The sequence below is a fragment of the Tachysurus vachellii genome, chromosome 18 (genome assembly GCF_030014155.1).
Source record: "Tachysurus vachellii isolate PV-2020 chromosome 18, HZAU_Pvac_v1, whole genome shotgun sequence".
Classification (NCBI taxonomy): Eukaryota; Metazoa; Chordata; class Actinopteri; order Siluriformes; family Bagridae; genus Tachysurus; species Tachysurus vachellii.
In genome coordinates, this window is record NC_083477.1 from 9,996,183 (window position 1) to 10,011,711 (window position 15,529).

The following is a 15,529-nucleotide window of genomic DNA, read 5'->3' on the forward strand; positions in this document are numbered from 1 at the left end:
CAGTGGTCTCGAGAGGACGGTGTTGACATCTACACAATCACACACAGATGCACACACTCGCACACACACGGTGGCGTTTTACTGATTTTCCTTCCTGCATCATTTTGGAAACAGCAGCAGTGACAAAGATGTCAACAGCATAAGAGTAGTGGCTGGGGACAGCGAATAGATGACATATATATATATACTGACTGATGAGTGATAGAGAGGTGAAGTGTACAGGAAAGCGGGAATATACAAAAGATAGTAGATGAGAGTGTGTCTGTGTATCAGAAACAGGATATATTGATTTTAAGTTTCATACAATTTTTTTTGGTGTGCTTATTCTGTACCTAAAGAAATATAGACAGTGATGGCTGCATTCGGAGATGATAAAAGCATGCAGTCAGAATTGAATAACCAAAGCACACACATCACAATTCAGGCATCAGAATGAACTACAGATGATCAGACTGCTTGCTGCATATTAATGTATGTATATAAATCCCTTATCGTTCGATTAATACACATTGATCACTTCAACACATACAGTACAATCATGACCATATGATATCTATTCACCATATGTTTGACAAATGCTTGATTTAGTAGAAAAACCTGGCAACCTGGAATTCACTGACTACACACAGGTAATTTTAATAATCTCACTGAGCCATGTAAGATACGTAAATATTGACATATAGATTAAACGTAAGCCCTGAGGTCTTTAGGCATTCTTTTATTTTCTGCACTAATTCAGTCTTGCTGATGCATATCATGTTTGACATTTCCTCTGGTTTTATGTGTGATGAAGTTGATGACAGTGGTCCAGATTAGATTCAATTCATTGGCTTGATTTCTAGTATAAATTGATAGATTTTCTATTGTGAGTGAATTTTTGCTAGCAGACGTCTCCTGGTCGGCAAGGCGCTACGGAATAGCAGGATGTTGCAGCAGTGACTTCTTGCCCAGAATGTTTAATAGGTGTGCTGTTCCTCAGAGCATATAAATAGTTATAGGGTGTATAAATCCAATTGTACAAAATGAACTCCAGTGTTGGTCTTTTATAAGAATCGCTTGCAGCTTTCCAGAGATGTTAATTAAGTCTGCTAGTAATAGAGCTATTATAAAGGAATTTCTTTTTTTTTTTTTTTAAAGGGTTTATGCCCTGCTCTTATTCGCATGACTACATTGTTCTATCAGATATATAGATGTAAGATCTGTAATTCCTTTTTCAATACATAACAAGTCGTCTAGTGTGTCTTTTGATCATGAAGCAGAAATGTTCCATATGCCAGTCCTTTTGCCTTCCCCTGAGTGAGAATGGGGAATTTGTTTTTTTGTGGGATTTTCCATCAAGCTGTCAAGTTGGTGAGATTGTTACGCTCTGGATAAGGCTGTGTGCCAAATGCCATAAATGTTAAGCATTGCAACTGATGATAATGGTGCCTATGGATGAAAAGTCTGAGATCTTCATTTCTCTATTTCTAAACGAGGTCTCAGATCGGCTGAGATTAATTCGGGTGATTTGGAGTGAGGTTGTTTGATTGCTAAAGTAACAGTGGAAATGTCCTGAGCTTTAAGCTTCTATGAGTTTTAATGGTTTGTAATGTGACTTATATAATTAACATGGGGCTTAAAGGAGTCAGTCACTGGTGCATATAGAGGTCAGTTGGGCAGGGATAGATGAAAAAATTTGTTGCTTGCTATTTTTATCAGAAACATGGGCACACTCTGTTTTTTATTTTGTTTGGTTATTAAATAATGAAGACATTTATCTTCCAGAAAAGGAAGATATATGTAATTCCGAATAGTATTCAGGGAGATTTGCGTATCTGATATATTCGGTTGGATGGAATTGCTGATGTAAATGGAGTTAATGTGTGACTGATGGTTAAGTAAAAATCATGAGAAGACTTTTGCATTTGGGGATTTTAATCTCCAAACATCGTTACGATCTTAGTCACTCGTTAACTGACTAATTATTTGGGTGACTGCTAATTTGGTGTGTTGTTAGCATTGAAAGATCTGGCTGAATAAATGAATCTGATATAGTGAGCTGTAAATATATAAAATAAATCCCTTTTCTTTCTTTCTAAATGCAATAGATTATTATTTGAAGTGTTTATCTTAGGACCTGTAATATAAGTGGCATTAAGAATAAATGCTGTACTTCTTTTGATTAGGATTCATAACCCTCTCCTCATGAAATTGTAGTGGGTGGAAACATTTTGATTAATTTGTGCTGATTTTAATTTAAGATTAGATTCAGAGAAATGAGTTTCTTGTAATATGCATTTATCTGCATTTAATTAGTCTTTGCTTAGGGGAGCACAGAGGTTCCAGGTTATAGGTTTGGTGCAACACTGGAATGCAGCATTTATAATAATTGGAGGTACAGTAGATGTGTGTGGCTTAATGCTTAATGCATGTCATAAAACAATTGTGGGTGGTTTTCTTGATGCTGACAATGGTATTATTTTAAAATGTATAAAATAAGCATAGAACAATATTTATAAGGTATAACAATATTTTGAAGTGCATTGGATAAGAGTATGACTTAGATTGGAAGGTGGATTGGTGTGTGTGTGTGTGGGGGGGGGGAGACAGAGCGAGAGAGAGAGAGAGAGAGAGAGAGAGAGAGAGCGAGAGAGAGAGGAACCTAGAATAGCCAAGGGGTCAAATTTTTATCACGGTATAATTGGCCGAAGTGTAATTTATCTACAGATATTACATCCTTCTTTCATGGTTTAATATCTTTATTACATCCTTCCTTTAGGCACAGTTTTCAGATTTTTAATAGCCTGTTCCATTTGTCCACTATTTCACAAGAAAATCGGTCATCAAAGCCCTAATCTGTTCAACTGAGTACACTGCTTTTGCTCAAGATAAATTTTTTTGTGTGTGTTCAGATTCGTCAAAAAATTGGTTGTTGACATTTACTTTTTCCTCTTGCACCGGGTATGTGATGGAATGAAATATCTGATTGTCTCCATCTGTATTTTTAGTTACTACTTTAAATTCTTTTATCAACCTTTGGGTGAGTGCTCTAGAATATAGGAAAAGCTAAGATTGTTTCGTGTGCTGTTTACCGGTAGATCTAATATTGTTTTTGTCTTATTTTATTTCTCTCATTTTTCATTACAGGAGACAGTCAGGTCATAAAGGTGTTGAGGGAGTGCTGTAGCATCTTATTTACACTGGTTAATGATGTCATTTGTAGCTGAATGTATTCAGTGCTCTCGCACAGTGACTGGTATTCTTCATGTAACATCTCTATGAGAGAATCTTGCATCCAGACCAAACCATTTATTTCTTATTACTGCAAGTCTTTTAGCAGTAGGCGTGTTGGGCTTACCTTTGTTTTTTTATTATATTTTATGCTTATACATAGCATCATTTATAGTAGTGTAGAAGTTTCCAAACGTTTTGTGCCATGAACCCCAAATGCACATTATGAATAATCTGTGACTTTAATCCTTGACCATCTTACACATGAGCTTTGATGACGTCCCATTCTTAATCCTTATGGTTTCGTATAGAGTTGGCCCACCCTTTGCAGCTGTAACAGCTTTAACTCTGGGAATGCTTTCCCCAAGGTTTAGGAGTGTGTTTATGAGAATTTTTGACCATTTCTCTAGAAGCGCATTTGTGAGGTCAGGCATTGATGTTTGAAGAGAAGGTCTGGCTTGCAGTCTCCCCTCTAATTCATCCCAGAGGTGTTCTATTGGGTTGATGTCAGGACTTGTTCATCCATGTCTTTATGGACCTTGCTTTGTGCTAAGTGGGAGCATGAAATTGTCCAAAGTGTCTTGGTATGCTGATAAGAGTTCCTTTCACTGGAGCTAAGGGGCCAAGCCCAACCCCTAAAAAAACAACCCCAACACATAATCACCCCTCCACTAAACTCTTCACGTGCACAGTGCAGTCAGGCAAGAACCAGTCTCCTGCAAACTGCTTGTCCATTGGATTGCCAGACAGAGAAGCATGATTCATCACTCTAGAGAACACATCTCCATTGCTATGGAGTCCATTGGCAGCGTGCTTTACACCAATGTTGTCAGGGGTACTGTCAGGACTCAGCCCGGATTTTGGCCATGTGCATTTGTTTGTGTTTTGTGTCACGTGTCTACCCTGCCCTTGTCTCTTCCTCTCCGCCTCTGCACACCTGTTCCTCATGTGTCTGATTGTCTTGTTTATTTAGTTGAGCCGCGTTGCCTTGAGCAGCGTGGAATCCTCTGTTTTGTCCTGTTGTCTTTTGTTGTCGTCTTGTCTTGAGTCCGTGTTCCTGTTCTGTGTTTTGTTTTTGTTAATAAATCCTGTTTTATTTTAGCTATCGTGCATTTGGGTCTTTTTAACCCCGCGTCCGTGACAAATGTATCTGACGCTTTACAGTGCACATGGTGATGTAAGGTTTGGATGCAGCTGCTCATCGATGGAAACCCATTCCATGAAGCTCTCTATGCACTGTTCTTAACCTAATCTGAAGGCCACACAAAGTTTGGAGGTCTTTAGCAATAGCGACTTCTGCGCACTGTGCACCTCAGCATGTGCTGACCCCGCGCTGTGATTTGTGAGTTGCTGTTTTTCCCTATCACCTATCACGGTAACCTATCAGCTTTCCACGCTTGAATTCACTGAGATCCTGAGAGCAACCCTTTCTTTCTCAAATGTTTGTAGAAGCAGTCTGTATGCCTAGGTGTTTGATTTTATACACCTTTTGTGTGATTGGCCAATATAATGAATTTAATGATTTGGAGGGTTGTCCCAAAACATTTTGTCAATATAGTGTACATAGGATCACTGTAATATTTTATTATGGTAGTGACATATGATTATGTATACATATTTGTATACACATGTGGCATACACATGCTATATGTGCTGATATTGCTTGCACTGACTTACCACTGTAACATTGTTAACACACATTGAATATCTGATGTACAAGACACTAATTAGACAGCAAATCAGAGCCAAAACATCACTGTCCATCAAGGTGAAATGTTATATGTCATGATTTTATGCACAGTCATGTTAAACACACAGCGCTGTCTCTTAATTAAAGCCCCTCACCCACATCATCCCCATTCGTGATTATAATCAGAAGCTGTGCATCAGTGTGAAAACGCTGATCTTACATTAAATAGTATTTAATAATCTAGAAAATCCAGAAGACCTGTAAGCAAAATGGACACATATATCCAATAGTTTAAAGGCGACTTGAGACTAACCGAAACAGGAAAACAGAGATTAAACATCACAAATTTGAAAGCATGCAATTTTTCAGGGTGTCTTTTTATGAATTTCCTTCATTGAAACTACAGTAACATGTTCCAGCATGGCAATGGTCCTGTGCACAAAGCAAGGTCTATAAAAGTATGCTATATATAAGAACTTCACTGGCCTGCAAAGAGCCCTAAACCCCACTGAACACATTAGGGATGAACTGGAATGATGAATCTCATACTAATGTAATGAGTTTGGAAAGAATTACAAGAATAGGAACTGTTGCTACTGTTGTGTTGTAGCTACATGATGTTATTTCTACAGTTAAACCTAAACCTAACCCAAAATACAGTAAATATATTATTATTATTTTTTTTTTTTTGCTTTGGGAAAAAGCAGTTGTTCTCAGAGTGTCAAAAACTGTACAAAGAACTAAAAACATGCCAGTGTTTTATCACCCTGAGGAGCAGTTTGGAAACAGAGCAACTAAAGAGACACTCCAGAAAAAGGATGTCAAACGACAGTTTAACAAGGGATTGATGTGTGAATATTAATATTAATAATCCTCTTGTGTCTTTGACTATCAAAAGAACTAGCCCCAGTTTGGTTTAAAGATGCATAAACTCATTAAATGATTATGTAAATGATGTGTGGTCTTGGTCTTGGTCTTGGAGGCTGGTCTTGGTCTAGTTAAAGCATATCCCAGTACATACGACATACACCGGGAAAACATGATAATGTTACATGTAGCTTACTGTAATGTGTGTTATCATGAAGATGACACAAGAAGCCAGTAGCTGGTACTATAGAAAACCAAGAAAACGTAAATCGAGCTAAATTAAATGTACTTTGATCCCTGTAACTGCTCAGCAATAAGTAGGTCATATATTTTGCTATTGGTATAGGTTTCGGTATTGACAAGTAATGATTGGGCTGAAAAAATGATTTAGATGCCTCTTCGGTCTAGTTCCATTCTTACATCTTCTAAAACAGACCACGTTTCGTCTTTGTCATTATTAGGAATTATGTTATAATCTCTCATTTTAAACCTGTATTTGACTCAGATGTGTTCCTACATTCATGTACTCATTGGCCATCTTATTAGGAACACGTGTATACCCGATCGTTCACGCAATTATGCGATCAGCCAATCATGTTGCAGCAGCACTAGACATGAAAAAAGGCAGATACCATGCTATTCACATCAAACATCAACATGGGGAAAATGTGATCTCTGTGATTTGGTTGGTTGTTGGTGACAGATGGGCAGGTAAACAGTCTTTACACAGAATGGTGTGGAAAAAAAATTCAGATTGCTGCAGCCCTGCAGGGAGGAAAGCCTTGCTGATGAGAGAGGTCAGAGAAGAATGGTCAGACTGATCTGAGCTGACAGGAAAGCTCAAATGATCATTCTTTATTTCAACGATAAGCCGAAATGCATCTCATAATGCACAACATGTTGAAATCTAAACAGCAGATCACATCATATCTTCCAATAAGAGATTTTAAGAAGAACAGGTCATGATTTAATTGGCGGATCAGCGGATACTTACAATGAAAGAGCAGGGGTGTTCCTATTAAAGTGACCAGTGAGTGTGTAACCGTACAATATGTCTCACAAAAGCAGCTACACACTGCAGCCCTTGGGAATGGAAGCCCTCTCTTTTTATATTAATCAAATCTCCACCATTCTGGCAGGCTTCATATGGGAGTGTGCTTAGAAAGCTGATCAGAACTAATGCAGTAAGCAGGTATCGCCATCTCTCTTGCTTGTGTTATTAAACACCATACGGGGATTTTATTCCTGCAGTTTGTCTTCATTCTGTCATGTAAAGCCCATATGATATAGGCATATCCTCCGACATTTGTAATTTAGTTTGATAAGCTGTTTTCCTCAAGATCCTTGTTTTGGTTTTATATTAAGTTTTATATTAACAGTACCTTGGCCGGTCCAGGCCTATTTATCTAAATATGGCAGTGAAGATAAAACTTTGTAGTACCATGCTATAAAATTGTATGAGAAGTATTGTGATTATTATAAAACACATGGATTGCAAAACACATAATTCATGGAGCTTCTTATAACAGTGAAGGAAGTCTTCGTGATTTTCAAGGCAGGTTAACAATAATAAGCTAATGAATACTGACTATTGGCTGGCTAATTTAGATAACTTTAGGTGACATAGCGTCTTACACTATCTGCATTGAATAGCATTTATTTATTCATTTATTTAACACACAAGGCGGATTTGGGAATCGAACCCCCAACCCTGGAGGTGTGAGGCAAACGTGCTAACCACTAAGCCACCGTGCCCTCTTATATATATATATATATATATGTGTATATATAATTTTACAGGTTACTTTATTCTCATTGCAAATAATTCAGAGAAACAATATGAAGGAATTATTCTTCAAGAAGTACTGCTGCTTTTTGGTCTTTTGTGTTTTACAATTACAGTATAATTTAGACAGGAAGGTCCTTTCTTAGATCGTCTAATTGTGTCTTATTCTCTCACAGGTCTCATTTGCATTTTTTCTCGGTGTTTGTATGGACTGGCTTACAAATAGCAGTCTACTTTCTGAATGACAGCAAGCCAAGAATGAACTAAAATCATTTCAACTAAAATCACTGAAATATTAAATAGTTAAAGCTAAGCCTAAAGCCTGAGTATATAAATGACATTTAATTTGAACCTGACATTTATTATACACATTGTCAGTCACATTAATTTAGTTAATTAAATTAATTAATTATTTTTTTTTTAAATTAATTAATTAATAGTTTATTAAAAATAAAATTTGTAATTGTGATAATTTTATCTTTTCAATCCTTTTCTTAATCCTAGTGTCATTTCCTTTGTATATCATGTTAACCTGTTCCCTGATTCTAGGAAAATAATGTCACCTGTAACACATTTAAAAGCTTATTTTCTCTCACTAAATCATCGTTTATTGTTCTTACGGAAGGTTACAGAAGTACTGATGGTTTAGGATAGTGGCAAGCTGTTATATAAATTAATAGAGGTACTACATTTACTACTAATATGTTGTTACATCCTTTCATATACCAGAACTAATTCTGCCAAAAGATCATTAAAGAAAGAAAGATCTTACATTCAAACGCCATCCATAAGATGTGTTATTCATCTGAGTAGCTGTGCAAGTGAAAATCCAAACAAACAGAAACTCAAGCTGGATGTCAGTTTGTTTTCGAATTTCAGAAATGAGATTGAAACTTTTTTGTTTTGATATGGGGTTTGTGGGGTTTGTGACAATCACGCATTTTGTATATTTTTTCTCACATTCTCCCGCCACACATCGTATTTCTCACGCAGAAAAACATTTTGACTATTTATCATATATTTAATATGCCGCAGCGCCCAAAATGTATCTGTCCACAACGCTGTCTCTATGGAAACGGGCAGGAATCAAGCGCGTCTCCCCTGGAGTTCTTAGTTGAGCCTGACACTTATCAGCCAATCAAAAAAAGAGGCTACACAATAGCCAATTAGAAAATAGCACTATTGTATCTGGGTATGATTTAACGCAACAACCATTGGAAAAAAAACATATTCATTAGAGAGGGTATTTTCGATTGTCGGTTTGAACAAAACCTCAGCACGAAACAGCTTGTCTCTGGACGGGACACTGTCCTCAATCATGACCTTAAAAATGGCTGGGCTTGAGCCGAACTGTTTTAAATGGGAGCAACATTACAAATGATAAAGGAGTCCAAAAAGGTAGCAAACACCAGTCATAATCTCTCTCTCTCTCTCTCTCTCTCTCTCACACACTCACTCACACACACACACACACAAATTAATAAATGGAAATTAAATAAATAGTTTGTATTTGGTTAAATTGTGGTAATGATCCTTACAAAACACAACTCCCCCATTATTTATTTATTTATTTTATTTTTATTGGGGGGGGGGGGTGTTGGAGATGTCATGCTTGCCTGTCTTCAAAACTTGAGAGCCCTGCGTATGTATGTATGTAGTATGTATGTATGTATGTAGTATGTATGTATGTAGTATGTATGTATGTAGTATGTATGTATGTATGTATGTATGTATGTATGTATGTATGTGAATGTAAACTCCAGTACAGTCTGAACGGCTACCAGCTCACAAAACACAGGCTGAGCTGGTCAAGCTGCTAGTCTTTTCATCTAAGCTAAGTACATCATAGACAAGATATTTAAAAAAAAAAATGTATCATATATTTAGTTATATTATACATATTATTATTTGTAATCAATTATTTAGTTACATTATTAACAAGCTGTAAATTAACTTACCAACTAGCAAAAATCTTCCCCTCAGGTTGACCAATTCAGCCTGTGCTTTGGCATGAAGCTGGATTTTACAGCAGAGTGAACAAAACACCTTCTGGATTTCTGTTAGTGCTTGTTGTTACCCGTGTTTTGGTTTGTTTTGTCTTTATTTGATTTTATCAGGCGTATCAATGCTAACGGATGAAATTTTGATTAGCAGTAGATTGTTTTGTAAAGTCTTCTAAATCAATAGGTGGTGCTTTATTAACAAAATGCCTGAAAGTATGCAGAAATAGATTTGAATAGATTTGCTTCACTTTTTGTTTATTGTTTATTTGATTGCATTTTCTATATGGGAAAGCAGGTCATATATTAACAAGGTAAATTACGGAGGAAGCTTTTGTCTAAGCAGAGAGGAGAATGTGCAGTAGTTTTTGCATGTCTTCTAATTTCTTATATTTTGGACAAATATAGAGAAATGCTTCAAGGCAAATTAAAATTCTAGGCTGCTTTTTGTACCCAGTCCATAGCACTGTGTTATATTGCAGATTTAACAAAAAAAAAACAACCTAAAAGATGGATTAATCAGACACTGGTACTGATTTACTGGAAAAGGAAAGGAAATAAAATGTCAAACTTTTAAGATGGAATGTACATCTAAGTTGCAGCGACATGTATGTGAACAATTTTCTGGCCAAAGCATATTGTTTCTGTGAAAAGAAAAATGTGACAAATTAACCATGACACTACAAATAAATCTGTCCCTTCTATTCGTCCTCTTTTGTCAGGCTTTGTGCGGCTTACACAATAGCTTACTGACAAGGCTGGGCAATACAGCAGAATTGATGTGTCAGACATATTAGCTCATCAAACAGCAGTGTCCAGGCATGTAGAAGAAAAAGCCGAGACTGTTCACGACAGTAAGAAATAAGAATCCCGGAGATTGCAAGAGACTGAAAATAGAAACTAAACCCATTATTGGAGCGAATGGACACAATATCACTACTTACTTCCAAAAAACATCATGCTTGTCATGCAACATTCACAATAAAGACAATGATTTCAATATTGGGTTTTATTTGTGAATGCTTTCACAGATGGTGTTTTCAAAACGGTGGAGAATTTAGTTGCAGTTTGCTACACTGCTTTTGGAATTGACACATCGCTTTTGGCACCGTGGGATGTATTCATAACAGACTGTGCTGCCATTGTTATCACACTTCAGAGGCAGTTTAATTGCAAATCCTTCATTAATGTTAGAGCAAATTCACGCCATAACACCCAAAGTGGCAGAGACAATGGCAGATGCAAAGATTGTGATGGAGTAATCTGTTGTCATGTCTACATCCACACACCAGGTTGAAGTGGCACAAATCCAATTTTCTGCCTTACCACAGACATGGATCTGATTTTTTTCAGAATTGTGTGGACTCAAAAAAGACAATCTTTTTACACAAGCCACTTTGTTGTCATATATCATAGATCAGGTACAATCTTAGGTTTTTTTTCTCCAGCACACTTTAGTACACATGTATAAATCACTGTCATCGTCACCATCCACTGTTGGCAACACAACAAAATAACAATAACAGCAAGAACAGCTGTGACTATATTCTGTGGAAGGATATTGAAAGCTGGTTTACTTTGCTGATCTTTTGGGAATTCATTTTTAAACAAAACAGGACGCAACCTACCAAAATTGAGTATTCAGTCATTTCGGCCCAAGAAATCGATGTCAGCATGTAGGGTGTTTTCATGCACAAGTACAGTAGGTTCATATTAAAAACAGATATTGGTTACTAGCGGTAACGAAAGTAAACCATCAAGATAGATCGATCCGATCTGAGCAAAAAAAACAAACAAACAAATTAAACCGGTTTGTTGCACAAATACTTTTATTTTCTGTTTCTAGTTCCTTCACTTGCAATTCTGGTATTTTACATTCTGTAGGTTTAAATATTACAGTCTATAGATAAATATTGGAATAATAGTTTGAGAAATCTGAAGGACAAGCCGTTGTCCCATTGTACTGCCGAAAGCGAAATGCCGAAACGTACACTATTTCATAACAGAAATGCAAGATAGCATTGAATACAAGTAGCCCATTATGAAGAAGTACTTGTAATGTGAATATAGCCCATGAGATACAGTGTTACAGCAGTATGTCCAAATCAATGTCAAATTTTAAACCATTTAAAGATGTGATGTATAACCATGCGGGTGAATCCATTCCTAATTAGTTTGTTTGCCATTATCACATCTTCCGTCAGCCAGAATCCACTGCCAACTACAACAGCCGCCCCTTTATCCCCAAAACAAACCACTCAATGTGCAAAAACTAACAATTCACACTTGCTTTTCAGCATAACTCTCTCTCACTTTAGGTTTGTGACCTTCTGCTTGTTTTAAAGGCTTTTTTTTTTACCAGTAGTGCTCTCCTGTGTATGACTTTTGATCTTTTTGCCCTTTGGATTTTCTTTTTGTGCTGCAGCTGTGTTTTTGATAACTCTTTTGTGTTTTTTAGCTTTGCCTGGTTATTTCACTTCAGTTTTGTCTGACAACATCAATTGTTTTCCTTGACCTGCTTTTTTTTTTCTTTTTTTTTTGTAAAATCCATTATTTCTTTTAACCCATTCATGTCTTCAACATCAGAGTCTGACAGCTATTGTTGTAACATGACTCAGTCTCTCTGTGTGATGCTTATTAAACCCCTAGACTGTTCATGTTAGACTGTTGTTTTTAAATATACTGTATGAGAATGCTTCCTGAGTGTAAAGAGGTTTTTTATAATTAGCAGTAAAACGCTCAATTAGCTTACTTGTGTCATTTTTTCCAAGCATATTGGGTCTAAGAATCAAATAGTGACTATAATGCAATTGAACTCTATTGGTACATTTTTGTTTTTGGTTTTTAGGGAATTTTAATCTGCTGAGATGATTTGAAAATATTTCTGATGGGTCCATAACAAAAATTACTGCCCAAGCAAGCAGGGGTGAAGAAAGTGTTTATGGGCTGGCACAGGGTTAAACAAATGTTTTGAGTAAAACATACTGCATGAGGTCTTTTAATAAAAACAAGACTTGAAAATATTTAGCAGGAGATGCTGATGCAACTCTCTGCCAAGTACAAAACTCCTTAAAGGCAAAGACATAATGTAGAGAATTCTTTTAAGGTTTGGGTCTCACAAACCTGCACAGTTTCACTGTAGAGTTAACACAAACACGGAGTTCACACTATGACTAACATACACACCACTGTTACCGAACACTCCCACCACATCTACACTCTCTCAGACCAGAGGCTATTCTCTGTCAGTGAACAAAGTCTGTGCGAGTGACACAGCTACGCAAAGTTCAGTGCTTCTGAAGCATTCGCCTTTCATCACAACCACCATGTTTTATCTCCGTTTCTGAATTTAAAACTCTTCATTCTCGGGAGAAATTACAAAACATTACACTGAATTAAAGTGAACTTGGCTGGGTTTCTGCTGCTCCACACATACCGTTTTCATTCTCAGTGCCTTTGATTATCACTGTTCTTGGCTACAGCTCATTTCTCTGGGTGTTAGTATGGACCCCGGCAGTTTGTTTGAGCATGAACCAGCAAAAAAGAAGTTCATAACTGACTTTTTCTGGCATTTAAACCAGACCTACTACTAATACAGAGGCCAAGTTATTATCTTCCTATCACAAAAGCTGAACTTATAAAACTGTAAAACATCTTTTTTGTCTCTATCTTCTCTCTTTGCCTTCATTTCCTGCTCCAAATTCTTGTACTGTCTCAGGCTGACGTTACCCGAGGAACCACCCAGTGCACCTCCTCAAACAGTCATCGCCAGCGGCCGCACTAATCAGTCCATCATGATCCAATGGCAGCCTCCGCCAGAGAACCACCAGAATGGCCTGCTGCAGGGCTACATTATCAGGTGGGACTTTGTGCTCTCACACACACACAAACGCTCACACTGCCAAAACTATCCCCCGCCTTCCACCACCACCCGGTCAGCTTCAATTTATCTTCAATTCCTGTGCAGAAAGTCAAGCAGCCGTCCCTGCAGGACGTTGAACGCACAGCAGTAAATTCAGCACTTTTGAATTAACACTACCATTGTTCATTCGAAAGCGGTTGAACTCGACGCGGTAAAAATTGAACTTGAACGCAGTTAGAGCTAATGTGACCCTAGTGATTTTACAACATACATAAATTTGACGTAAGACATATTCACAACTGTAAACATCCCATAAGGCATTGTTTCAATTTTAGAAATGAGGTGCTACAAAGTTCCAGCCCACTCCGCCACCTGTCACTTCCTCACACATACACCACAAGACCGAAAGCATTCATATATATTTCTATACAGTATACTTTTATATAACTACATCTACTTCTCATGTAGCCATATCTGCAGCTCATTCATAACGTCTAACTTAAAGCCTGCAAGATGGACTAACTCACTAATAATGCTTTATTCAGGTAAGGCTAGCTCAAAATGTGTTATTGTTAATATGATTTCATACAAAGGAGTAGTATGCTGTCTGCTACATGCGCAAAACAATAACAACATGATGTTAGAAAAAAAAATCGTGAGAAACCGTGGATGTTTCTCAAATAGCTCCAGGGTCCCCACTTAGATCCTAAACTCAGATTTCTGTGTGTGGATTTTTGCATGTCCACAGGGGTTTCTTCCAGTTTCCCTAAAACTCCTATAAACATGGCCGTGGGTGTTTTGGCTACTCTAAATTGCCCCCAGGTGAGAATTAGTGTATAAATATGTTGCACTAATGAAAACAATGCAACATGATCATTATAAAATCCCATAAGCTGATACCAAATACATGAAATGCACAGACAGACACCTGGCTGGTTAAATCCCATGCAATGCTAGTACTGAAACTGATACTTTCAGCTAGTACTGAAACTGATATATTCAGCTAGTACTGAAACTGATATATTCAGCTAGTACTGAAACTGATATATTCAGCTAGTACTGAAACTGATATATTCAGCTAGTACTGAAACTGATATATTCAGCTAGTACTGAAACTGATATATTCAGCTAGTACTGAAACTGATATATTCAGCTAGTACTGAAACTGATACTTTCAGCTAGTACTGAAACTGATACTTTCAGCTAGTACTGAAACTGATATATTCAGCTAGTACTAAAACTGATACTTTCAGCTAGTACTGAAACTGATACATTCAGCTAGTACTGAAACTGATACTTTCAGCTAGTACTGAACTGGTTTCTCCTAGTGTAATAGCACATGGTATAGTGGTGTAGTGTACCTTAATTGGATTTGTTCAAATTTCACTATTTTGCTGTCTCTTTTATCTAAACATTCCCCCATCCATGGTGAACAATAGGCCCATGACTTCTAAACACTGGCATGCAGTTGGAGCTAATATTTAAAAAGCTCCCCTATATAATTTCTTATGCATCCACAAAATACAGAAAGCTACCCACAGTTTAAAGTCAATATCTAGTCAATACCAAGCGTCAAGTTTTGTCTTGTGGTGGTCTCTCAGCTGTTGTTTAGAGAAAAAACTCAAACGAGTCAAATCAAAGTTCTTCTACTAAGTTCGTTTGTAGAGTTTGTAAATATTTGAAGAGTAAAATAAGGTTTAAAATAAGGTATAAAATATTTCATCTGATTGCCTCTCTGTCTTTGTGGGATTAGATACTGTCTCTCAGGCCTGCCAGTGGACTGTCAGATCAAGAACATCACAAATCCAGACCAGACGAACCTCCTGCTTGAGGACCTGATTATTTGGACCAATTATGAGATCGAGGTGGCGGCCTACAATGGTGCTGGTCAGGGTGTCTTTAGCCAAAAGGTCACAGAGTGGACCTTACAAGGAGGTGAGCCCTGGCGTAGTGTAGACTTTAATTTAATTGATAGTTTCTGTCATATTATAGCAGAAATCTGACTAGCAAGAATTGGCCACTGGTCAAATTTGAATGGAAACTGAATAAAAATCCAATGCAAACGCACCCTGAAGCCAGACACTTTTTATGTAAAACACATGCTGCAGTGAAAT

At 37.2% G+C, this 15,529-nt stretch overlaps 1 protein-coding gene across 1 annotated transcript in view; it reads left to right on the forward strand.

The window, feature by feature from the left end:
- sdk2a (sidekick cell adhesion molecule 2a) overlaps window positions 1-15,529 on the forward strand; it is a 65,108-nt gene that overhangs the window by 21,248 nt on the left and 28,331 nt on the right. The window contains exons 15-16 of the mRNA XM_060893095.1: window positions 13,272-13,412; window positions 15,169-15,350. Coding sequence (XP_060749078.1) covers window positions 13,272-13,412; window positions 15,169-15,350 — 323 coding nt within the window. The remainder of the gene's footprint in view (window positions 1-13,271; window positions 13,413-15,168; window positions 15,351-15,529) is intronic.